General features: G+C 43.6%; 1 protein-coding gene and 1 long non-coding RNA gene across 3 annotated transcripts in view; both read right to left on the bottom strand.

Annotated features, from left to right (window-relative positions):
- Positions 1–27,783, bottom strand: part of LOC139056983 (uncharacterized) — a 160,610-nt gene that overhangs the window by 109,588 nt on the left and 23,239 nt on the right. The window contains exon 2 of the mRNA XM_070534768.1: positions 20,578–20,675. Within this exon, the coding sequence (XP_070390869.1) occupies positions 20,578–20,675 (98 nt within the window). The remainder of the gene's footprint in view (positions 1–20,577; positions 20,676–27,783) is intronic.
- LOC139057629 (uncharacterized) lies at positions 8,935–15,668 on the bottom strand. Of its 2 annotated transcripts, none has more exons than XR_011512947.1 (4): positions 15,426–15,668; positions 13,017–13,102; positions 12,191–12,417; positions 8,935–9,029 (listed from the first exon to the last, which is right to left on the bottom strand). It is a non-coding gene; the product is annotated as an uncharacterized lncRNA (long non-coding RNA). The 2 variants fall into 2 exon arrangements; XR_011512946.1 differs by having other exon boundaries at positions 12,195–12,417; positions 15,426–15,666.

The following is a 27,783-nucleotide window of genomic DNA, read 5'->3' as shown; positions in this document are numbered from 1 at the left end:
TATTCTAGGAGAATGGAGATCATGCAGGCATCAGGAACGTTTTATTGAAGTAATTTTATGCCGCCTGCGCATCGGACACACCCACTTAACACACAACTTACTACTGAAAAAACAAGATAAACCCTTATGTGAGAAATGTGGCAATGAACTCACTGTAAATCACATTTTATTCTCGTGCACACAACTCGAACGGCTAAGGAAAAAACATTTTACTGTATTTTACAATGAACACATTCCCTTCCATCCCAGTCTGCTTTTAGGAGATAACCCACTAGTAGAAACTTCATCTGTTTTTAGTTTTTTGAAAGACGCAGCGATCCTAAACGCAATATAATATAACGCAGAACTACTAATTCTAAAATTTATTACCCGTTTTTTACACGCATCTTATGACGCACCTCACCCATTTTCTCAGTCCTGAGAAGAAGGCTGAGGTCTTCAATTGGTTTGTTGGGCTCCTCAGAGTCCTTGTCTGGACAAGGACCTCGATAAGGATACCCAATTTTTGAAATAAGTTAGACCATGTGTTTGGCGCATGATAGCCTAAGTTTCTTATGCGCCATAAAACCCAATACAATACAATACAATACAGCGTAGTCTCAGCAGCTGCTCCCTTTCCTATGCATCGCAATGCATGAACAATCGTCACATTGATTTTGTAAAGGCCTCATGTTGTCCGTCTCGATGTCTCGAACCGGTGCGCTGAGAAGCTCTTTACACACTGCAGGGAAAACGCACAAGCAACTCCTTTTCGTGCACTGTCTTCAACAAGCTGCTTGTCGCCACCGCACGCTTTACACGCACAGCTTTCGGCAAAGGCACACGAGAGAAGGTCAATGTCACTCAGGCCATAACCGCGGACACTATTACTTGCCTTTAGGTTCTTCAAGCGTTCCGCCGATTGCGAAAGCTTCGATGCAGACGCGCACGTGGTGGCCGCGGCGCCCACTCCTGGATATTGTGTTGCGGAGAATTGGCACCATTGGAGGTCGACTTATGGCGGTTTCCGTGGAAGAGACGTTTTTTAAAGCACTTCTATGGCTTCGTCATTGCATTATCGCTAAATAACCAGCACGAAAGTATAAACAAATTCGATTCTCCGGGAAAACACGCCGAAGCACGAGCAAAACGCCGCGCGTTGCGAGTAATCCAGCTGCGTCTTAGGATTTGTTTGGCTAACTGCAATAAGCTAGCTAGGTTTTAATTGTTGCCAGATGATTCACAGTCATTGCGCTAAACGTCACAAAAAATAGGCGTTGAATTTTTTTTCAGTTGAGAAGAGGCACAGATCCCGAGCAGGTGTCGAAGGGTTCGTGGCTGGATGCTGCCTATGTTTCGAAAAAATGTTGATTTTTAGGTAAATATTTCGCGTGCGCGCAATCGAAACACTGGGCCATGTTAAAGGGAAGCTGAAGAGTCGGTCGAATTCAATAAGACGCTCATATACGGATGAGGTACAGAATGAAGATTGTACAGGTCTACGCCCCTACATCCAGTCATGATGACCAGGAAGTCGAAAGCTTCTATGAAGACGTGGAATCGGCGATGGGTAGAGTGAAAACTAAATACGCTATACTAATGGACGACTTCAATGCCAAGGTAGGCAAGAAGCAGGCTGGAGACAAGGCAGTGGGGGAATATGGCATAGGCACTAGGAATATCAGGGGGGAGATATTAGTACAGCTTGCGGAACAGAATAATATGAGGATAATGAATACCTTCTTCCGCAAGCGGGATAGCCAAAAGTGGACGTGGAGGAGGCCGAACGGCCACTTTCGAAAATAAACTTCATACTCTGCGCTAACCCTGGCATCATACAGGATGTGGACGTGCTCGGCAAGGTGCGCTGCAGTGACCACAGGATAGTAAGAACTCGAATTAGCCTAGACCTGAGAAGGGAACGGAAGAAATTGGTACATAAGAAGCCGATCAATGAGTTAGCGGTAAGAGGGAAAATAGAGGAATTCCAGATCAGCCTACAGAACAGGTATTCAGCTTTAACTCAGGAAGAGGACCTTAGTGTTGAAGCAATGAAAGACAATCTTGTCGGCATCATTACGGAGTGTGCAATGGAAGTCGGTGGTAACTCCGTAAGGCAGGATACCTGTAAACTAACGCAGCAGACGAAAGATCTGATAAAGAAACGCCAGTGTATGAAAGCCTCTAACCCTACAGCTAGAATAGAACTGGCAGAACTTTCTAAGTTAATCAACAAGCGTAAGACAGCGGACATAAGGAAGTATAATATGGATACAATTGAACATGCTCTCAGGAATGGAGGAAGCCTAAAAACAGTGAAGAAGAAACTAGGAATTGGCAAGAATCAGATGTATGCGTTAAGAGACAAAGCCGGCAATATCATTACTAATATGGATGAGATAGTTCAAGTGGCTGAGGAGTTCTATAGAGATTTGTACAGTACCAGTGGCACCCACGACGATAATGGAACAGAAAATGGTCTAGAGGAATTTGAAATCCCACAGGTAACGCCGGAAGAAGTAAAGAAAGCCTTGGGAGATATGCAAAGGGGGAAGGCAGCTGGGGAGGATCAGGTAACAGCAGATTTGTTGAAGGATGGTGGGCAGATTGTTCTAGAGAAACTGGCCACCCACTATACGCAATGCATCATAACGTCGAGCATACCGGAATCTTGGAAAAACGCTAACATAATCCTAATCCGTAAGAAAGGGGACGCCAAAGACTTGAAAAATTATAGACCGATCAGGTTACTGTCCGTTGCCTACAAACTATTTACTAAGGTAATCGCAAATAGAATCAGGAACACCTTAGACTTCAGTCAAGCAAAGGACCAGGCAGGATTCCGTAAAGGCTACTCAACAATAGATCTTATTCACACTATCAATCAGGTGATAGAGAAATGTGCGGAATATAATCAACCCTTATATATAGCTTTCATTGATTACGAGAAAGCGTTTGATTCTGTCGAAACCTCAGCAGTCATGGAGGCATTACGGAATCAGGGTGTAGACGAGCCGTATGTAAAAATACTGAAAGATATCTATAGCGGCTCCACAGCCACCGTAGTCCTCCATAAAGAAAGCAACAAAGTCCCAATAAAGAAAGGCGTCAGGCAGGGCGATACGATCTCTCCAATGCTATTTACAGCGTGTTTACAGGAGGTATTCAGAGACCTGGATTGGGAAGAAATGGGGATAAGAGTTAATGGAGAATACCTTAGTAACTTGCGATTCGCTGATGATATTGCCTTGCTTAGTAACTCAGGGGACCAACTGCAATGCATGCTCACTGACCTGGAGAGGCAAAGCAGAAGAGTGGGTCTAAAAATTAATCTGCAGAAAACTAAAGTAATGTTTAACAGTCTCGGAAGAGAACAGCAGTTTACGATAGGTAGTGAGGCACTGGAAGTGGTAAGGGAATACACCTACTTAGGGCAGGTAGTCACTGCGGATCCGGATCATGAGACTGAAATAATCAGAAGAATAAGAATGGGCTGGGGTGCGCTTGGCAGGCATTCTCAGATCATGAACAGCAGATTGCCATTATCCCTCAAGAGGAAAGTTTATAACAGCTGTGTCTTACCAGTACTCACGTACAGGGCAGAAACCTGGAGGCTTACGAAAAGGGTTCTACTTAAATTGATGACGACGCAACGAGCTATGGAAAGAAGAATGATACGTGTAACGTTAAGGGATAAGAAAAGAGCAGATTGGGTGAGGGAACAAACGCGAGGTAATGACATCTTAGTTGAAATCAAGAAAAAGAAATGGGCATGGCCAGGACATGTATTGAGGAGGGAAGATAACCGATGGTCATTAAGGGTTACGGACTGGATTCCAAGGGAAGGGAAGCGTAGCAGGGGACGGCAGAAAGTTAGGTGGGCGGATGAGATTAAGAAGTTTGCAGGGACGGCATGGCCACAATTAGTACATGACCGGCGTTGTTGGAGAAATATGGGAGAGGCCTTTGCCCTGCAGTGGGCGTAACCAGGCTGATGATGATGATGATGATGATACGGATGCGGAAACCTTATAAACCATGTAGGTAATATTCGGGTTTTTTTTTTTCAATTAGGAGCGACGTAATCGTCGGTTGAAATTGCGCTGTAGCTCCACCTCCCGTCGAGTGAGCGAGCGGAGCGGAGACCGGAAACCGCGGTGTTGTGACGTCAACTCTAGTGTTTCGTTCCTTCGCAGCGTCCGCGACCGTGCCTGACCGCGCTTGTTTCTGCGTGCGTGCCATCGCAATCTGCTTCGATCGACCCTGCATTCCTTTGTTGGTGCGTCTGCGTGTAGGTACTAGAGTGGTAGTCAACGTGCGTGGCAGTCAACGTCAGTGGTAATTAACCTGAGTGGTAGTCAACGTGAGTGGTATTCAACAGATGAAGGTCAGTACACGTACTGCATGAACTGTGAAGCTTTTCACGCGTTTAAACCGTTTTTGTAGATTGCCGCAAGCTTTGGACAGCGCACAAACGCCGACGATCGCATCCCCGCTTACATTCCACGAGGAGGGATGCAGCAACACAACACTACAGTTGTTTGACCGTAAACGAGCTCACTAGATCGGCGAAAGATCGGCGAGTTCACTAGACCGCTTTGCAAAAAACATGCTCACCAAAGAGCATTTCCAACACGAGGAGATCCCAAGACTTTGCGTTCGTTCGCGTCGAAAACACTGCTCGCACCAGCATCATTTGCTTCTTCGAGAGGCCGGCTCTTCGCAATCGGCTCGTACATGTAGGCAGTAACGCCGAACTCCTCAGAAAAACGCAGTCTCTCTAAATTTTCCATTACTGTCTCAGAAAAACAGCACGAACTACCTGGCACCGCGCTTCATGTGTAGTGGCAGCGGTCGGTTACTAGAGTTGACGTCGCGAGGCGCACCGACCAATCACAGGCGGAAACGAGACGCGCGAGCTGGGCGTGTCCACTGCTGCCCTTTTCGTAGAAATAAAATATATTTGCGCTTTCTTTCGATCAATTTCGATACAATATTCGATTTCGGAGGGTTTAAAACCATTATGTACAGATGTTCACTCATTTTTCCTGCAAAACCTTTCAGCTTCCCTTTAAGGAAAAAAATGGAGATTTTAAATTACACAAAAACAAAAAAATCGATGTTTTTCGAAAATTTTGCCTACCCTGTTCCCTTAAGCGACAGAGTTAATCACTACGAGCCCGCGACACACTGAACTCTGAGAAACCTTCATAACAAAAATGGCTATGGCTTAGCTAAGGTTAAGCCCAGGATGCGAAGCATACTAGCCTTTATTTTAGTTGTTGAACCACTGTTTAGCCTGGTGAACTGCTGTTGCTTGGCTACATTTGGTTCGGCTAGACGAAGAAACATCTCATGCGTTACTCTGCTTCGCCTTCAAGAGTGGAACGTGACAGCGTTCCCGTCGACCCGCCAAGGGGTGTAAGACAATGGGCTACGGCGCAGCGACTACGCGCCCCGCATTGGACGCGGTGAGCGTCGAGCAAAGCAGCGTTCGGCGCGGCAACAAAATGTGCGCCTGAACAAGCGACGCACGCCTGAGCCTTAGAAACAGCTAGCTCGTTTCTAAGGCAACACCGCATTCACTAGAGGCGCTTTTGTACCGCTTTGAAGCATCGTACTCGTGGCTCAGTGGTATACCGTCTCCGTCTCACACTCCGGAGACCCTGGTTCGATTCCCACCCAGCCCATCTTGCAAGAGTTGAGCCAAAGCCACCTAGAAAATCAGTCTCTGTAGCACGCCGCAATCTTCGCTTCTCATTCCAACGAGCAGCTCTGTCTCTAGGAGGCATCTCACCTCGTGAGCGTCTAGCAGAGGCAAGCGCAGCTGCTTATATACCGCCGCGACGCCGCGAGCGACGGCGCGAGTTGGAGCCCCGTTTCTCCTCTGTCGTGACGTCGCGGTGTCACGTGGTATTCAAGGCGACACCGCCGCGTCTGAGGAGCTGGGTTGAGCTCTCGTAATATGCTTCGCATAAAAGAATTTTAACACGTGTGAACAAGCTAGTCAGCGCACACGTTTCCGCGTTACAGAGCTGAGACGTGAAGATGACGTTAACGCCATACTAGCAGGCATCCATTCACGTTTACATAAGCAGAAGTCTAAAAAGTCTGCCATATGTTTTGCTATTACGACAGTATGCACGACACTGTTAGGCAAAAACAACACAAGCCGGAAATACACGTATGTTCATATCCAGGAATGCTACCGGTTATTACGGGCAGCGAATTCTCTGATCGGAAGAAAAGCGCCAACAAAAGTTCTGTTATTCCGAACGTATGTAGTTTTACGAATACTTTGGCAACCGTGCTTACGCAAACAAAATGCCAACAACACATTTACCGAAATTGAAACGACACGATTGTCACTACGAGCGCGTTCAACAAACAGTGAATTGAGAAAAAGTTTCACTGTTACGTACTAAAATATACTACCATGTGCGAACGAGCAATTAAGTCAGCGCAGACGTTTCGTTCGTCAAAGATAACTGAAGAGTAAACTTCTCTTGATGTCACCACCATACTAGCGTCCGGTTACTTGCAATAAGCAGAACGCAAACAAGTCGCCCAAAAGATTCATTATTCCAAGAAACATGCGTGGCACTGTTTGGCAAGAACAATGTAGCAACCCTAAAGACAGGCGTGTTAAAATTGAGGAGGGCGGCTGGCCTTATATGCAGCAAGTGCGCCAATCGCGATACAGATTTATTCGTACGAATTTCAGATATTCCAACTTTACGCAGTTGTACGATTGCTCTCGCATTCGCGGTTACGTAAAAAAAAGGAAACAAAGCTCAAGCAAGGCTATTGCGGATAGTGCAGGTCTGGAATAGTTATTATGATTCACATTAATTTTGTTATTATTCACCACTGTTCAGGAAAGACACATGCGATAACTCTCGCGGACACATCCTATGGGCTGCATGGAAGTTAACGGTTCTAAAGTTCCTCATTCAGAAATTTCTTTTTATTGGACTCAAGCGCTGCGCAGAAACAATATAAGACAGAGTAAGCTCGGAAAATTGCAGAAAAGCAGTACGATGGAACCAAACGCAGCACAACGCATGGTCAATCGCTTATTGATGTTACAGTCGCCGCAAAGCATGGGGATGTGCTATTCCCGTCATTCGAATGGGCACAGACACGACGACACATTAGTGGAAAAGACTGCAGGGCTTTTAATAGAAAAACACAGACTTCATGAACTCTAACTTACATCTTGATGGACGTAAGACGTATAGGCGCCGCGGAGATCGATCTCCTAAGCGAACGACGAAAGCGTTCACCTGGAACTGACAAACGTTCAAGCAGGAACTCATGAGCATATGACAGGACTACCACGTCCAGTGAGAACGAGCAGCCTGAACTCTGGGCGCACCAACCTTAAGGCATTCCGAGCCTACAGATAAGGGCGAAGAGATCCAATAAAACGGCGGCCTTAGGTCATGTGACCGACTAGGCGCAAATTAGCACAAATCGTCCAAATAAGAGAGATTGGCCTTTTGACTGGCTAAAGGCAGTTACTGCTCCGTTCTACAGCAGTAGTTGCATCCGTTGCAGAAGTAGCAGTGCTCGTTTTCTCGACACCTTCGGAGAGAGCGGGAGCGTGGGACACGTTTGCTTCGCTAACGCCTTGCGGTGGTTCGCAATGCGTGGTAATGCGCAGTAGTTCCGGTGCTCTACCTACCAATTTGTGACGTTTCCTCCGATATGCTCACTCAGCTCCTTCTTCATTTATCCGCTGCATTGGAAGTTTGATCCTGAGTGCAGCAGCTTCAGAAAGACACTTAACATTCCGCGATATGATCACGTACTACGTTTTGCATTGTGTGTCTTGGTCCCACATATGTCCGGTATGGGAGATCCTGTTGCAAACATCCTTCGGACATCCCTAGGCTTAAAGTTCTGGAATTTGTTTATATTCCAGAAGTCGAAACGTGTGTACGTCCGAAGGATGTTTTAAACACGACATCCAAAAATTAATGTACTCATGTCATGCACTGGACGTGTAAACCAGGATTTGGACGTTTGGATCTAATTGCGAGTTCCACAGTGTAGTCGTGGTTCAAGGAGCTGTGCTCTAATGACCGGCAGAAAAGCCCGATGACACGTTTGCTGACTTCAGTGCATAGAAAATCCGCGGCCGCCCCATACGAAGGAAGGGGAGCAGAATCGCTCTGCGGTGTTCCGATGAAAGCTCGGAAGCTCCAGATGCCACCATATACATCTCCAAAGTCTGCTTCCACTGGGCCCGTGGGACAGGATGACCAGTTGAAGGCAGGAAAGGTGGTGGTGGTTGTAATCCCGGAGCGTACATTATACTGATCTAGCAGGCGAAATCACCAGGAAGTTTGACCTTGTATTATTTCTCGCCGCCACGATGTTGTATTTAGAACCTAGAAAAACGATGCAATCGATGCATGTACCTCATCTTTCGTTGTTATCGCCACATGACTCCCTCCTTCTTCTTCCATGAACGAGAACGTGAAGGCAGTATTTTGTCAAATAATAATCTATGCTTTTCGTTTCAACACTCATCGACAATATGTAAACACTACCCTTACAAAAAATGTTGTTGGAAATCCACTGATTTTCCATCGATATATTATTGTACCATCAACAGAAAAATTGTGGAAATTCCATTGGCATTTCATGGAGGATCTGTTGAGAGATCATGGAAAAGTGGCCACCGTGAATCCATTGTATTTCCATGGGAGTATTATGGTGTGGTATTTCCATGGGGTCTCCATGGTATTTTTATTGTGTTGTTTTTTCATGGGATCTTCATTGGATTTTCATTGTAGTGTTCTTCCACTGGGTTGTCATTGTATTGCGCAGTATCTTCATGAAGTTGTCATTGCATTTAGTCCTCAATGCAATGACTTCATGTAAGATGCTTACTGAGGCTGAATATGAGGTGCAGCCAGCAGTAACAAACAAGAAGGCATATAAAAAGGCATGGTCTTACTTCATTTTATTTATCACGAAAGCAAGGATAGGCTCTTCTTGATGTATGGAACACTGGCTCCCGGCAACTGAGCAGGTGTATCCTGGAAACATACGAGTAAATGAAACAATGTGCAGCTCTGGCAAATTAAATTAGCAGGCAATAGTGATTATTTAAGCAACAAAACAAAGAAATAAATATCTGCTAGAAGCTTTCATGTTTAATCCATGTACTACTGATGTTCTGTATAAGGAGCTATAATAACAGTATAAGGAGTCATGGTAAATGTGGTAAGAGCTTTCTACAAGCTGCTAGACAAAAAGTATACAAGTGAGCTTCTATGCAGATTTAACTAGCTTCATGCTCGAATTATCTGCCCAAAAAATCCTGTAATATTTTTGTTTTATCCTTGATTAAATGTTATTACAAATAGCATTATGCTTTCGATTATCTGATGGTCACTATGGCAATGCAAAGCTTGAACATAGCAAGCGAAAACATTGCATCTGGAATTTACTACTTCCTGTCACCCTTTAATTGGTTTAAGAGAAAACATTCATCTTTAAAGTAGGTGCAGACTGCTGCTTACACATGACAGCAGTGGTGGTCAGACATGCAGCAAATGAACTAAATCAGCTCCATGCTCAACGTGACTGTCACACGAATGTGATGGGGCTCTTCCTCTCTGTGCATTCACTAAGTTCCTGCTAGAGTGAACCTTTCATGCAACATATATATTTGACACTTTATAATAACAATAAGCGCTAAGTTAACCCAAGAAGTCTTGAAAAATAGTGCAGGCTTTTCTTAGTAAAGAAACAAAGCTATAAGATAGCCAGCACATAGCAAATCGCCGAGCATATATTAAAATGTGCCATCAGAAATAGCTGGTGCAGAAGTCGACCTAGGAACATATGTGTGCTATCTGGCCACCTATGATCTTGAAGCAGCACACTTACATCTGACACGTACACTTAGAAAGGGCATACACAGGTGCCGGACTGCAACTACTGCTTTATTGCTCAAAGACCCATCTTTTATAGTGTCTCTTGTGAAGCGTACATGCCCTGATGGCAGTGAGGTGAGACAAGAGCCAGGATAAAATGCACAAAGAACACAAATAAAGATGAAATTTTTGGATTTCCACTCTATGAATAACCAAAGTCCAAGATAGCAGCATGCTTCTTCAGAGAATGATACTGAGGGGCAACTGATACACCTATCTTTCCATTTGTCAATTTCTATTGCTTCAAGAAATTCCCGTTTGCTTTTTGTGTTCTCTGCGCACAACTTCCGTATCTTTCAGTATGGGTTTGCAGCCACAATCCTTGCAATGAAACGCTCAATGATCTGAATCTTTAGCCATGTAGTGATAGTTGTGCTCAGTTAGCCTTGCACTCAAGGACCTGCCCGTCTGCCCAATGGATACCTTGTTACAGGACAGAGGGAGCTTATAAACCACTCTTTCTGAACAATTCACACATGGCTTTCAGTGGTTGATTGCACAGGCACTTGTTCCTTTTTTCGCGCCATTCCCCTTTTTGCACAGGCTCGACAATCACAGAGGCGCGCAAAACACCACATCAATGCCAGCCCTGTGACCTATCTTTAGCAGATTTGGGAAATTGTGAGTACATAAGGCATGACCAGCTTGTAATGCCTTGTGACTGTGCGTGGATCCGCTAGTCTTTTCTGTCTTCTTATGTAAGCATTCTGCAACTGATCAAGAGCTTCGATGAATACCCAGAACTCCTGAGGCAGGTTACCTGGTTTGCTAAGCTTGTTTCACATTTGTGATGGCATGTTTTTTGCAGTGTGTTAAGAAAGCAAGAGCGGACAGTCATCCTTTTCACAAGCTTTGAATGGGCCGAGTGGTAGGGAAGGGCAGCTTTGTTGCTCCTTGGCTCATAAGACCAACAGATTTGATCAGAGGATACATATACACCAAAGTCTAAAAACCTAATAAAACCGCTGATAGGTAGCTTATGTGTTAGTAACAATAACGTGATGCATTTATAAAACACTGCATTGGTGTGTATGTTGGTATTATGAACCAAGGAGCAACAAATCTGTCCTTCCCTACCAATCGGCCCATTCAAAGCTTGTGAAGAGGGCGATTGTCCGCTCTTGCTTTCTTAACGCACTGCAAAAATCATTCCATCACAAATGTGAAACCAGCTTCACAAACAAGGTAACCCGCCTCAGGAGCCCTAGGTATCCATCGAAGCTCTTGATACGTTTCAGGTTACTAAACACAAAAAAGTGAGCGGATCCACTGCAGTCACAAGGACTGTCAAGATAACGCAGTCATACCTTATGTACACACAATGTCCCACAATCTGCAAAAGATAGGTCAAAGGCAGGCGTTGATGTAGTGTTTACCACACCTGTGCAGTTGTCGATCCTGTGCAAAAAGGTGAATGGCACAAAAAGAAAGAACAAGTCCCTGTGCAGTCAACCATCGAAAGCTCTATGTCACTTGTGCAGACGGAGTGGTTTATAGGAGCCTTCTGTCCTGTAACAAGGCATACACTGGGCAGACATGCAGGTGCTTGAATTTACAAGGCTAAATGAGCACATTTATGCCTGCACGGCTAAAGATACAAGTCATTTAGCCTTTCATTGCAAGGATTGGGGCTGCAAACCTGTCCTGAAAGATACGGAAGTTTTGCGCAGGGAACGCAACAAAGCAACAGAAACTGACAAATGGAAAGATAGGTCTATCGGTTGCACCTTGGTATCATTCTCTGAAAAAGCGTGCCGATATTTAGACTTTGATTATTCAGGGTGGGAATCCAAAAATGTCACCTTTATTTGTGTTTTTTTGTGTGTTTTACTTTCGCTCTTGTCACACCTCACTGCCATCAGAGCACGTGTGCTTCTCAAGTGGCACTACAAAAGACGGGTCGTCTTTAGGCAATATTGCAGAATGTGCAGTCCAGCGCCTGTGTATGTCCTTTCTATGTGTACGCGTATGTGTCAGATGTAAGTGTGCTGCTTGAATGCTGCTTAAGCAGCTGTGATCAATCTATAGCTCAACCAATCATTTCTTTTATCAGGCCTCTAAAATTTGTGCATAACTTTCTGGCCATAATGTAAATAATGAAAGAAGGGAACTATTTGTTTTCTACAGCAAATATTAGGAACACTTACTATACTTCATCCAGTTGCTAACAGCACAGTTTGTAGAAATAGCCTTTCTTCAACTTATATGCATGTTCTGATTTCATTATTTAAGACTACATGACTATTAAAATAGCGTACACACCTATCGGTCTCCACGCACACAGTGTTGAGGGCCTCCTCTTGAACCGTCTCGCCACGTAGGCAGCTCTTCCCCCAAACAGCGGCTTGCTGTGGAGCCCACCATCAGTAAAGACGTGGTGCAAAAGTGCCCCGACGAATTTTCCACGGCCACTGGTACAGTCAGAGGCCTGGCTCAGCCGATCGAGGATGTTCTTATCAATCAGCGTCCGACCACCAATGTCAACCTGTAGAAAATTAAGCGACACTTTAAAAGCTCACTTTTGATCACACAGAGCATAAAGGTGAACAATTTATCATCAAAAGGACAAGCCATAAATGACAGCAGAAGAAAAATAAATGTCTTGCAGCCCCGTTGCGTGGTTTGCATTGCAGAGGCATTTTTTTGACAGTTGCTTGCAGTTACTGACACTGCAGCACATGTGCGAACAAATATAAGTTGTTCAGAGGTGGACTTAGTAGTTGCCGGCTGGTTGCCCACAGATACACAAGCTGTCGTCAGTGAGCGTGTTCTCGTACACGATCATTGTTAATTATTGCTAAATAGCATACAGCACCAGCAACTTTCCTGCAACGGCTTGTTACCTGCCATCATGCTGCCCAGATATCAATTTTAGTCATAGTCACACATCGCAAGATCAACTGCAAATCTTTAAGTGATCCATACAGATCCCTTTCGCTATGTCAAGTGATTCCAGGGGCCAGAAGTTGGGAAACACTTATTTAATCATGCTTTGTTCACGGAATCACTTCAAGTGCACTATATTGCCAAAAAAGAAAGCAAAAGAAAGAAGGGAGAACAACTGGCAGCACACAATAAGCGTACCTGTGTGCAAGCAATTACTGGTTCTTCTGGCTTGCTCTCGATGTTGTTGAGGATTTTTCGTAGCCTCTTCACTCTCTTGCCAGCTTCTGCATAATGAGAAAGCAATACAACCGCTGAATAAAAGTAATATGTACTTCAACCATTTCAGCGATAAAGCACCAAATGCTACTTCCTTATGCAGCGAAATATGTCACACTTAATAATGAATTTTGCGACCCTTGGGTTCTTTTTGTGCATCAGTCACTGATGCGTGATTTGGCGAGCCTGGCATTTAACATGAGTCGGATGCATGACACTTCGTGATAGTCGAGTGAAGCCGAGAAGCCTTCCATTAAAGTGTTGCAGGTCTTCACACATGCTGCACAGATAGTTTTGAATTCAAGAATAGGCATGTTTATCCACAAAATTATTACAAAAAATTTATGGGTATTTCTTTCAAGCAGCAAAAGGGAACAAATCAGTATGATCAATACATCTAAGTTGTTTAAAATATGCTTCAGTATTCAATATTCCTCATAAATTCTAGTACGGATTGAATACTACCAGACCATACACTGCTGCAGTGTGCTTTTTTGTCCCGAGTCATGGAGTTCCATACATAAACCGGCTAGAGGGCCTCGACACCTATACTTCCATAAATATTACAGGGCGTGTACACAGGAGCGTTCGATGTGGAAGGGCATGTTCAACTGGTTCTTGTTATGTTAGCACTGTTTATTCGGTGTGGCAAAGTAGATTCGCACATGCAGGGAAGGGCCTTAAAGATCCTTTGTTATATTCTCAGAAACCATTAAATAGATGGTGTAAGATTGTTGCCTGCTGTTGATGTGTCACGCAAGTTTGCACCAGTGTCAGACACAATGTGCCCTGCATTCCTCTCCAGATGCTGTGGATGACAGTATTTAAAGTATTTTATAAATGCAGTATTACATATCAGCTACACAGTGAAATGCCACCAATAATAAAAAATGTATATAAGTGCTTGATGCTTATGTAACCAAGTGTTTCTTGCTACCAGCTACTGTGTTAGCAATGTATTTTATTTATGTGACTGAATGAATTAGTTGAATATTTTTATTGTCCACTGCATATGTTTTAGGTATACTGAAATAGCAAGAACCAAATTCTTTTACCAACAGTTTTTCACAGGGCGGTTAAGAAAAAAAAATTTCGAAAGAAAGTGTCTGATATTACGACATCTTTATGACAAGGCACTTTTCTGTGCGAACATACAAGTAAAAATTTGGGCGCTCTGAAGGGAAAAATAACCCAGATTTGGTCTAAAGGTTGCATCTTTTCTCTCATATTCAGAGGCTTGCATGCTTTCATAACCTTATTTCTTTCTTTATTGCAAGAAGGCATATATTTATAGTAACACCGGATTAACAAGTCTTTTTCTGTAATACACTACAGGTTTGAGTAAAATCTTGTTCTTTAAAATATCCAGAGCACACAAATAACTTCACAGAAATAATTTTGCAACATGAAAAAGATACCCAGGGCTGAGAGAGAAACTAACTGGTGGCGTCAATCACATGCGCTTTAGGCATTTTTTTTTCTACTTTTTTACAACACGGTAGCATTCGATTCGCGAACGATCAACCAGCCTCTTTTATAGGACGATCCGCGTTTATTAGACATGACACGATATCGGCCACGACATTTCTGCATGATTATTTGATGACAATACAAGGAAAAGACGGTCCGCCAATTCGATTTTCATATAAACGGCTGTGCATGGGTCCTGCTGCAACGGTAATACTTAAAACAGGGTCAAGCAAGTTAAACGTTCAAATTCTGTGATTTTACTATCCAAAGCCACGATCTCACTACAAGGCACGCGGCAGTGTACAACTGAATTAAATTTGACCACGACCCCGACCTTTAACAAGCACCCATATCCAAGCACGAGCGTTTTTTGCATTTCGCCCCATCGAAATCCGGCTGCCGCAGCCGGAGTTGCACCTGCGGCCTCAAGGTCAGTGGAGCAACACTACCGCGACGGGTGGGGACGACCATGACAACACAGGAACAGGCGCCCTTGTTTTAAGTGTTTTCGTGCATTTCAGTTCGCGATAAACTTGGCTACCGTGTAGTACAGACGAATAGGCCAAGCTGCTAAATACACAGCTTAAACAGACGACATGACCCCACCTTGGCGCTCGATGGACCGAATGAGCATGCAACACGCTACACATGCACCCGGGACCGGCCCGGCACGAAATGTTTTGAAACACCGACGCGGTGCACCACGCGTGAATCAGACATACAGCTCGGAGTGGTTGACTCACACAGCGCGAGCGCCACAGGCGCAAGTCTGCCCGACGTACACCCAGAGACAAAAAAAGCGCCCCGCGACTTCTACGACACCAGTCAGAACGTTGCCGAACAGACAAGAAACGCGCTTACCGTCGGGTCAGCCGGCGCTCCATTCTTCATGCACGCTTCCACGCAGCCCAGTCGGTGGCATACCTCCGCGTCAGCCAGTGGACGGACGGGCACATTCAGCTTTTCGTCTCCGACGCTCTTGGCAAAAATGTCTCTTGTCCGCGCAACAGCAGATCACAACGCACACGCATGCTTAGAGCTCACGACGCACACAACGTACACACGGAGACACGAAAAAAAGCAAAATGGCGACGAAAACGAATGCCAAACAACCAAACACGCAAGAAAAGAAACAAATTTCAATGTTGCTTGTTAACTTTTGTACATTTCGCTAGGTTTGGTAAAAAACTTTCAAAAATAGTTTGTTCGGGAAGAACTTCTATAATTATTTTGCACAGCTGTCAGTTATACACAAAGTGTAATAAAATAAATTATCTTGCTGCGCAAATCGCAATTGTCTGCGTTGAAACAATGATTCAGTATCGATGGCAATGTTGAAGCATCGCCTCCGAGATTTCCTCCGTGACGACACATCGTCTCGATCTCGAAGGCAACAAATGCATCAAGTTGTCACGAAGCGAGTAGTCGCAAACGGTGGCGATTTACCACTGGTTTGGCTCATTCCCTAAGTGCTCGTTGTTGCAGCCGCGCGAATGCAGTGGCAAAGCTGTGCTGATTAACCAATGCGCTGAAGGTTACCTTACGCGGCAACGATGGCGCGAGAAGAAGTGAACGGCATCAATCGACAAATGTTTTCTTCTGACGACGGGCAGGTCGCGCACGCTGATGCGAACATGAGTCTGTATGAGTCGCGTCTCGGTCGCTATATACAGGTGTAAAACCTGAATAAATCAAGCAGACTAAGAGACTATTTGTCTCCGCCCTGTTTCAAAGGTTTTTGGTGCCGATCATCATCATCATCATCATCATTCTAGTTGGTCGCGTGGCCTCTGCCAATCGGCGTGTAGGCGCGCTTACACTGAATTTTGTTGCATATTTTGCCGTAATGTAATAGTGTAAATTTACCCGAGGTCGCCTTTCCGCAGGCTCTGTATTGTTGTGGTAGCTTGTGATGCCACGTAATATAAATTTTGGTAAGGTCCAGTAGGATCCGTACATTGACGTACCGATAGGCTCGAAACAAAAGTTGAAGAACCGGTTACCTATCAGTATTCTAGGTGCTTCTGCATGCATTGAGGAAGACATGAAGCTACGCCGACGACAAAGGCGCTCTTTGTCCAGCCAGTTTCGATTTCAAGGAGCCTGCCAAGGGGAACTAATTGTTCGCGAAGCTCCCACATGAAATCCACTATTCAAAATTTGATCATTGGGATAGGTAGTGTCGAGCATGGGCACCAAAGTACTCATTTGCTGTAGCCACCTATTGCTGATAATTAGAAAGTTAATTAGCGTAACCTTACTAATTATGCACGTAAGTGCGGCAATTGCGCTGCATCTAGAGGCCGCCAATCTGTGCACTCGTATGGTAAACATAACATTACCGTGATTTATATTTTGCAAGTTTAAAAATTTGGTGCAGCGAAAAAGAAAAAGTACCCTGTACATTGCCCAGTGGGATGAACCTCTTCTTTCCTTGGTAGTACAATGTACAAGCTTTACACTGAATCACCTACACTCAATCTTTTTCAGGTCTTCCATTGCAGTTATAGCGCACATTGCAATATCCACAATGATTAAAATAAGTTGAACCTATCCGGAGATTGTGCATTTGGCGCTGCAGCGGCTCAATACAGCATTATTTTGCATTAATAATGCATTAGTGCATTATTTTGCAGTGGCCTTTATTCTGCACTTGAATGTACAACTGCCTGTGCAACAAATTTTTAAATAATATTTGGTTGAAGCTCTGGCCAGCTTAATTACGCCATTTCATGTTGTAGCCTAAACTAAGGAACCTAAACTAATGTTTATTGTTTCGTGTAAATTGTATGTCGCCTGTTTAACTCGGTCCAGTTGTTGGCATTACGCAATAGAAATTGAACAATATTTCATCAATAAAAAAATTATTGTGTAGTTGTCAATAAAAATTTTCTTGAACTATCATGGTGCTGGCTCAATGAATGTTGTAATTTTGTGGAGTTTCTATGGAATCAATGATAGTACAACAGATCAACAATGGAAATTCAACAACCATTTTTGTAAGGGTAGCACCTAAACTTGGTTGAGTTGGTGGTGATCCAGGTTTCGGAAATTAGCCGCGTAGCGCAGTTTACCTTGCATGAAGTTACAAAATAGACACCTTATATGTAGATCTTCCGTTGCGTATAGGTTGCCCTTGTCATGCGGGAAGATTTATATGGGCCAAATCAGCCGCTGCCTGAACATTAGATTAAATGAGCACTAGTCATCATTAAAAGGTACGGGAGCTTTGCACTTGTCTTTCCATTCAACATAGTGCGGGTGACGACCATTAGCGAAAACAACCGTTTGTTTGTTCTGGCATAAAGATCAACCCACAAGGAAGATTATGGGAGCTTTTCATACTGATACGGAAGGGAAAGGTGCGTCGGTAGACCGTTTATTACTGTTAGTAAAAAATAGGTGAGATATTTGGAAGAAAGTGTTTCACGATTGATTGCTGTTAACTTTGATAAGGCCATTTGTTACTGGGTTTTTCGTTTTTTTATATTTTGGCGCACTGGTTTTATCCGCATAATGACGCACTGATGTTTTCGACATGCGTTTCGACAACTCACCAGGATAGCTCGCAATTTGCATGTACAGTAGCTCAGTTCTTGAAATGTGGTTCTGTGTTGGCGGGTGTGTTTAAATGTGACTTTCATCAAGTAAAGCAATGAAGGGGGCTAGTTGGTGAACGTTCATGGTTATATTGCGCTCAGTTTTACAAATACGATATTAAGGAAGGACAAGACGTCGACGGACTTGGTGCAACGTCCGTCCATGTCCTGTCCTTCCTTAATATCGCGCTTGTAGAACGGGGCGCAATATAACAATGGACTTTCGTCAAAATGAACGTTAGTTGTGAGTCAGCGCTAGCGTCGTGTTCTTCCTTTTCTTTGTCCTTGTCTATTTTGCGCTGTTAATTTCCAAAACATGCGCATGTTTACAGTAACTCTGCTTGTGAGTATAGTCCATCGATCTTCTCCAACGCTTGATGCCTGAGCTAATATATCTGCTGTTTATAGATATTTTATATTTCTTTTGGTAAAGTGCCTCTTGAAGAGTTCATATTCAAACCTGAAAGTATCGTACTTTTGGCAGGTATGATTGAGCGAATTAATTTATACACAGCGATCAGTCTTTTGAGGCCCGAGGTTGTCCTCCATTCTGAGTGCCACTTCAGGTATACAGCAAGGTGGTGTGTTCAGCTTATTATTGTTTGTAATTGTGTTAACAATTTAGTTCAGGTCATACCTAAAACGTTTTTATGGTAGTATTTGCCGGCGACTGTGTTGTTCTGAAAAAAATGTGTTCATTGTATGAGCGTCTTTTACTTCAGGAAGCACCGATACTAAATTATGAATTGTGTGAGAAAAAGGATCACTCAACACGGAGCATGGATCCCAGACACCGGGTTGGTGTAATTGTTGTATGATACGCAATACATCAGAACACCAGAAAAACGTCACGGGCAGGACAGCAAACTGCTACCTGAGCACGTGTGCTGTACCGTGTCCTATACGTGGCTTTCTTGCAATCTTCTAAATTATTGCGTAAAATTTTATTTTGCCAGAAATGGTTTTCATAAAACAAACAACGTGCAAAATGCCCACGTTTCCAAAGGTACCTGCTATTGGCTCAAAGCTCTACATCGGTGGCTTCGAAACAGTCGTCATTTTATAAAAGTGGTCGGTTGTACAAGCGGCAGCATAAGACGCGACATATCGCCCTATGTTCCACCACTAGAACCCTCCGCACAGTGTGATCATTATTTCTCAAGCGTAAAAAATGACCAGCCTTGATTGGCATCTCGATGTGATACCAGTTTGTGTGAACCTAGGGCCCATGGAACCAGTCGAGGCCATGCAGAGGTGCTTTGTCATGTTTATTTATCTGCCCTTGGCAGGCATGTTTTTGTTTTCATTTTCTGACCACCGCTAAGATGTATTTTTGCTGTTTCAGCAAAGGTAGTCGAGAGTAGATAAATATTTATAATTACCTTTCTTTAGCGAAACCTACAGATACCTATATGACCATCTTTAAATGAATAGGCTACATTTAAATTCAGTTTCAAGGGAATTAATTAATTTAATTATGGGGTTTTACGTGCCAAAACCACTTTCTGATTATGAGGCACGCCGTAGTGGAGGACTCCGGAAATTTCGACCACCTGGGGTTCTTTAACGTGCACCTAAATCTAAGTACACGGGTGTTTTCGCATTTCGCCCCCATCGAAATGCGGCCGCCGTGGCCGGGATTCGATCCCGCGACGTCGTGCTCAGCATTCAAGGGAATTGACAAAACATTACCTGGCGATGTTAGGGAGACTGAATAAATACTAAAATCTTGACTGATTCCATCGGCTTTTGAACAAATTTACTGTAACTGCAACCTCCACTCTCAGTTAAAACCGTTCTGTCGTTTTTTCTTGTTTGTTTCTGAATTAAGGAGGCCTAAACACGTACTGGGTGGGATTTTTTGTTCATGATAGTATGCAGAGTAATGTGGTAGCATTGTCGTGGCCACGTCAGCGCTTTCACTGCGCATATCGATGCATCCTATGTTGTTATTAAGCAGCGGGCTGAATTTTATATGGGCACGTTTCTTCTTCACCACCGCTATTCGGCGAGCACCGGGTAAATTCTCCTTACTATTTGGCACATGCGCGTATGACAAAGTATGCAATTATGTTCTCAACGTATAAATGGCGAATTGGCCAACAACTATTATAGTAAATTTAACGTAGATGCAAACATTGACATTTCTATGTTTCATATATTCGATTAGCGGCCTCTCAAGGAGTGGAAAAAAACGTTAAATTGCACGTTCAAAATGATAACCTTACCGGCAAACTGCGAAATGTGAAATCTTTTGCGAGTGTACACATCTAATAAAAATTGAGAATTAAGTAAGAACCCTGTCGAGTTAACAATAGATTAGCGTTATACAAACATAATCTCAGGACACATTTTTGAGAGTTGAGTCCATTGTCTGTATTTTTGTGAAGAATAACATTGAGATAGCAACTCACGTCGGACCCGCGTCGCGAGTGTAGCCGAAGACGCGAACGGTTAGGCCCTTGTACGCATCGAATTTTCCTGGAAATTGGATGGCGAAGTCGCGTCCCAGCTAGAAGAACATAGTACAAGCATGTGATTTACCGTACTTAGCATGTGAAACACACATAAATACTACTTTTGTGAGTAACAGCATGATCGCATCAGATATGATGTTTGATGGGATAGCAATATACAAAAGTACACGAACAGGACAATGTGCAGAATTGTAGGTAGGATTCTTAGCAATGAATAAATTGCTGCGATGGCGATGAAAAGCAAATAATGGTGCGTAAATTTCATAATACAATTTCTATTGTTATTAAACTTAGAACCATCATTTATGAAACTGTATAGCCGATGGAACAAGTTTACAAGAAAGCCATGCGGAGGGAGCAGCAAGTCATTGCAAGTATGCAAAAGGGCTTTCAAGCAATTGCGTTTAGTGGAACATGAATGCAATAGGAATGCCTATAAGTAACGGGTCTTCGAAACAACCTAAGTCTGTCCACAACCGTCGAACTCATTGCCGGTTCCCAATACTCGCTGATGATTTTTACCCTGTCGTCCATTTGCGTTCTGTAGTATATCTAGAAATATCTAGCCTCTTTAGCATGTGACGTAGGCCGGGTAAGCCCTATTGAGCCCATTGATTCTGGCTGTTTGTCAAGAACTTTGTGAAATGAGATGCGCGCTGTCATCTTGTGCTCAATCTTGCAATGTTGCATGCAATGTCTGCTTCTCACTTAAACAAGTGCACTCATTAATGTAAAAAAAAACGGAGAAACGCCTTGTTCCAGAAAAAAGTGTGACAATACCTATCTCTCAATGAATTTCGACGTTAATACGTCGAAATTAGGCGATAAGCATCAATGCACTGTAGGACAGATGTTGATGTGTGAGTCATGTATGTAGCACAGCTCCTCTATCGGTGACACCGTGCAGCTCTTGCATAGCGCGTGTATCACTTTGTATTCAGACAAAGTTGTCAGAATACGCACAACGCGGGTTTGATTCAACCCAGTATCAGGGATACTTTTTTGTTATTCCGGGAGTACCTCCTAGGCACATGCTCCAATATTAACAGAGCGGCTACCAATAAATGCCTGCAGCTCTGTTTGGTGCAGGTACCGCAGTAGAGAATATGCACCTTCTTGACCTTCATCGATTGGGCTGCGTCATATGTCACATTCAACTTGGGTTTAGCTTCATTGAGCATCTTGTGCCTAATATCTTTATTACCACGGCACAGTCCTGCACAAGAACAGATATTCAGGACTGCACCAGAAAGACAAGTTGGTGACAAAGAGGCTCGTGGAAGAGTAGATCGCTAGTGACACCAGGTGGTTAAATTAAATTAAATTATGGAGTTTTACGTGCCAAAACTACGATTGAATATGACACGAGCTCATCATAATTGGATTTCTCCGCGCTTTCTGCGCATGCACGAGGACCAGTGGTCGCGAGAGAGAAATGATTAAAGATTTCTTTAATGATCTAAAGATTTCTTTGCTATACCTATCTTTGTCAACTCATTTCTTGAAAGCGTATTTGTGTCCCTGAAGCTTGGTTCCACTGACCTCATTGTTGGTATTTTTTATCGCCCCCCGGACATGAATGCGACCTTCGAAGGGGAATTTCATCACGTTGTTGTTGACATATGCGGGAGGTTTCCAAATGCCGTTCTTTTAATCTTCGGAGACTTCAACTATCCAAATATTCAATGGTCTACACTATCTGTTTCAGCCAACGATACTCAGGCACAGGAATTTCTTGATTCTTGCCTTGATTTTTCGTTGTGCCAGCTTATCGTAAAACCTACACGTTGCTCGAGCACATGCGCAAATATTCTTGACCTAATTTTAACTTCTCGACCTGACCTGTTTACTGACATAGCCCATCTCGATGGTCTTTCTGATCATGACATAATTACTGGAAGCTTAACTTGTTCACTTAACCAAAAGACAGTTGCTGAAAAGTGTACAAGGTGCTATAAGCGAGCCAATTTTGATGCAATGTGTATCGAATTATCCCATTTCACGGACCGTTTTTTAGACGCCTACTTGTCACGTTCCATTGAAGATAACTGGAACCTTTTTAAACATACTGTCTCAAACTTAATTAACAAATACATTCCAGTTATGACTATCAAAACAAGCAACATTTCTCCATGGTTCAATCAGCAATTACGTCGACTTAATAATAAAAAGAAACGACTTTTTAGAATGGCAGACAAAAACAGACTATCACCTTCATGGTGTCGCTATAAAAAGTGTGACAAGGAATATCAACAACTTTTAAAAACTACTCGTCGTCGCTTTTTCAGTCGTGATTTGCCATCTCTGCTAATAAATAACCCTCGGCGCTTTTGGCGCACAATAAATCCCAGCAACCACCCCGATGTAACTCTTGCTAATACCAATGGTTCTCCTGTTACTGAATCAGAATGTGCTAAGTTATTAAATGACTCATTCTCAACAGTTTTTACTCTTGAGGATATTACTACATGCCCTAGCATTGATGTTGTTTCCGGTATTAATATGACTGAAACAATTATTGATGAAGCTGGTATTTTATCTCTACTTGGAAAATTAAAAACGTCATCTGCATCTGATCATAATGGCTTCAACAACAAAATACTTAAACATATTTCTTCTGGTATCTATCGTTGCTTGGCAGCCATCTTCTCTCTATCAATGTCGTCAGGCACAATTCCTCAGGACTGGCTAATAGCAAAAGTAGTGCCCATATTTAAATCAGGGGATCGCTCGTCTCCACTTAACTACAGACCTATATCTTTAACTAGTACCATCTGTAAACTCTTGGAACACATTATACACTCACAAGTAATTACATATTTAGAGCAACACAATATCATCTTCAAATACCAGCACGGTTTTCGCAAGGGCTTCTCATGTGAAACACAACTTGCAGGATTTACTCAGGATTTACACTCATCATTGGACGCCGGCATCCAAATTGACGCCATATTCCTTGACTTCTCAAAAGCGTTCGATCGAGTTCCTCACCACCGGCTCTTACTAAAACTTAGACATCTTAATATTCACCCACTTGTTCTGGCATGGGTGCAAGCCTTCCTCTCTAATAGACAACAGTTCACGTCCGTCAACAACTTTGACTCTCCTTTCGTCCCAGTCTCATCCGGTGTTCCTCAAGGAAGTGTACTAGGTCCATTGCTTTTCCTAATTTATATAAATGACTTACCCTCGTCCCTCAAATCTAAAGTTAGGCTATTCGCTGATGATTGTGTTATTTACCGCAACATCTCTTCTGAAGCTGACCGCCAATCGCTACAATCTGACCTTGACTCCTTAACTTCATGGTGCACAACTTGGCTAATGACACTAAATCCTTCAAAAACTAAAGTGATGTCTTTCTCTAAAAAAGCTTCTCGAATTCCTACCTCTTACTTGCTAAATAATACTTCAGTGGAACTTACGACCACCTACAAATATCTTGGAGTTAACTTTCAGTCTGACCTGTCCTGGAATAACCATATTAACGTCACCCTAGCTTCAGCAAACCGCTCACTTGGGTTTCTTAAACGTAACATGAAACATACCCCATCGCACTTACGTAAACAGGCTTATATCACTTTAATCCGTCCTAAAATAGAATATGCCTCAGCCATTTGGGATCCCGATCAAGTCTACAACATTAAAAACATCGAAGCCCTGCAGAACCGTGCTGTGCGTTTTATTTTTTCGGATTATTCACGTCACACCAGCGTCACTTCATTGAAGAATCGTGCTGAACTGCAAGTATTATCATGTCGGCGTAAAATCGCTCGCTTATCACTTCTTCATAAGCTTTACCATCATGCATCACTTCGCGAGGACTTCTTTAGGCCACCCCCTGCCATCTTTCCCCGCCGTGATCACCCTTTTAAAATCGAACGCTTCACGTGTCGCACACTAACTTATGCCAGATCATTCATCCCGCGCACCATAACCGAGTGGAATAGCTTGCCATCACTCATCGCAACCGTCACCGACATAAATGAATTTCAGAAACTTCTAATCCTTAATGAAAGTGCCTAAACCTTTCTTGTGTCATGTCCCACCCCCATTTTTTTTTTGTTAAGAATGATGTTAAAAGATCTTCTTGTCCTCTATGTAACATGCATATTGTTTTGGTTATTGTTCCTATTTTTATTGCGATGTTTTGCCTTTTTCTTTTAAGTTTACGTTTTGTATTGTTTACTGGTTCGTTGTACATTAATGGTCTGAGTGCTTTCTATGACTCAAATTACCCTCCATTTTTCGTGTGTTTGTGATACGTATTCTTCTTGTACACTTCCGATTATTTTTTACTAGCACAATAATCTTATTCCTTTTGTATTATTATCTTTTGTGGTTATTGTTTATTAGTTCCCAATTTTTGTTTTCAGCTTACTACTCACTTATTACATCTGTATGCGTTACTGCACCACCACCCCCTATGTAATACCCTCCTGCGAGAGGGCCTTTAGGGGTATTCTGAATAAAAAAAATATAAAAAAAAATGTCGGGACTTTCGTTCCTTGAGATTTCTCTTCGACTAGGTACTACGGAGAAGGAAGTTGTTAGCTGCGTTCGTCCCTAGCCGAGGTGGCAACGCAATCGACAGAATACGTGGCGTGTCCAAGGTGAGTTTGTTGTCATTTTGTTGCGACGGTAGCATATTAAATGTTTATAGTCGCAGGGGGATACTTTCGGAAGTGAGGCGTCTTCTCGGACTACTTTAGTGGCAAAGCATTACATCGTGCCGATGCATTGTTTATTAGTGTCCTTGAACAAGGTCACCATACCGCACACTTCAGGAGATTCGCGGGAACGGAAACGGTTTATGAATTCGACTGCAGTGCCGATGCGGGGTATTTTGCTGTTTTGATTTTTCGCGGCCGTTTCATATTAAATTTTGAAAGTCGCAGTGGGATACGTGCTGACGTGAGACGTTTTCTCGGATGATTTAATGGCAAAGCATTACGCCGCGCCGACACATTGTTCATTAGTGTCGTTGAGCATATAGTGTACATATACGTGCGCACCTGCTTTCACGTCTCCTGTCGCAGTACAAGCACGGAGACGCCGACCAAGTGTACTGGCAGGCCTTCAGAGCTATTTCGCACGCGGTTGTAGAGATCTGAGCCCTTGTTTCGCCCACAAAAAACTCCCCGTATATGAGCTAGTCATCGTAACAGCCGGGATTAGTAATACGCGCTCCTTCATAAATTACCCTGCGCACAAGCACCTCTAAATCCCCACGAATCTGCCCCAGGTAGCCAATATCAGTATTACTGTACAGCTTTCACAAGAGTCCACTGCTATGAAATTGCATGACAACCATTTTTCTTAAGCATACATTTGTTCCGTATTCATCCGTAGGACGTAGTGAGTTGCCAATGTGACTGTACAGCTTTCACAACGATTTACGGCTCACATTGCATGGCGACGCAAGTTTGAGTACTTTCACATACAGAGTACAAAATGTTCCATTCCTACGTATCTCCAAGTGTGTTGTATGCTCAGTTACATTAAGAACTGATTCATCGGCACGGCAGTTGAATGCACAAACTGTTTCCGATACCGCGATTCCCCTGAAGTGTGTGGTATGCTCAACGACACTAATGAACAATGCATCAGCACGACGGAGTGTTTTGCCATTAAAATCATCCGAGAAAACGCCTCACCTCCAAACGTACCCGCCTGCGACTATCAGAATTTAATATGAAACCGCCGCCAAAAACAAAAGAAAGCAACGAACTCGCATCGGCACGCAAGTCAAATTCATAAACTGTTTCCGTTCCCGCGAATCTCCTGAATTGTGCGCCATGCCGACCTTGCTAAACGACACTAATCAACAATGCATCGGCACGATATAATGCTTTGCCACTAAAGTCATCCGAGAGCACACCTCACTTCCACACGTATCCCCCTGCGACTATAAAAATTATATAAGTATATATATATAAAAATTGTATAAATAAAAACCTTGGACACGGCTTATTCGGCTTGCCGGCCACGCATTCTTTCTCGATCGTGTTGCCAGCTCGGCTACGGACGAATGGAGCTAACAACTTTCTTCCCCGTAGTACCAAGGCGAAGAGAAATTTTAAGGACCAAAAGTCACCCATATTTCTCTCTCGCAAGCAGTGCTCCTAGCGCATGCGCAGAAAGAGCGAAGAAATTCATTTATGTGGGCTCGTGATTATGATGAATGCTGTGGTGTGAGTCTCCGGAAATTTGGACCATTTCGGATTCTTTATGTGCACCTAAATCTAAGTACAAGGGTGCTTTCGCCCTTCGATCCCATCGAAATGCTGCCGCCGTTGCCGGGATTCGATCCCACGACCTCGTGCTTATCAGCCCAACACCACACCGCCAAGCAACCACGGCGGGTGACACCAGTTGGTGTGCGTATTGATAACACACCGGGTTTACTGAGCACAGCAGCCTAACACTCTAAGCGTAAGACCAAGTACGACCCAAGGACGCGAGTTGGTGGGAAAGCAGCTAGAGCATCAGCCCGATGGAAATGCCGGCAGGAAGGTCCAAAACAAGAAAAGGGCTGACGGATCGAACAGCACACTGTGGTATAAAGTTTGTAAACAAAGATAAGATGCCTCAGAAAGGCTCGCCAACGTTTCGATAGGAGGACCTATCTTCGTCAAAGGCGGCCTCGTCATCCTCGGCGTGTTAGTTTTAAAGGGTTAGAGCAGTGACGTCACGTGTGGGTGTTGTCGCTGGCGGCTGGTTTTAAAGAGAGAGATTACCAGAGGAAACAAGCGCTGTCGTCCGACGTTTGTGAGCTTCATTCCCAAGACGAGGGGACAAGAGCATGAGAGTGGGCACGCGGGGAGAAAAGAAAAGAAATAGAAGCAGGAAGAAAAAAAAAGAGAAAAAAGAGGGGTGAGGGAAGCCAGGGGGGCACCAAGACAGACGAAAAAAAGGGGGGGGGAGCGTGAAAGAAAAAGAAAGAGAAATATGAAATTTTAAGAAGTGCGGGGGCTTAGGAGCGTGTTGGGGATGCGAAAGGTTAGGAGGTATTCAGGGGGAGTCGTTGACGGCATGTTTTTGAGGCATTAGAACGGCCGGTCAAGCGGTTAGTGCGCGAGTAACACAAGACAAAAAAAGAGAAAAACAGACACACACACAAAAAAAACATGAGCTGAAAGTGAC

The sequence above is a fragment of the Dermacentor albipictus genome, chromosome 3 (genome assembly GCF_038994185.2).
Source record: "Dermacentor albipictus isolate Rhodes 1998 colony chromosome 3, USDA_Dalb.pri_finalv2, whole genome shotgun sequence".
Taxonomy (NCBI): domain Eukaryota; kingdom Metazoa; phylum Arthropoda; class Arachnida; order Ixodida; family Ixodidae; genus Dermacentor; species Dermacentor albipictus.
Note: the sequence above shows the minus strand (reverse complement) of the source record. Positions and strands in the feature narration are given on the sequence as shown.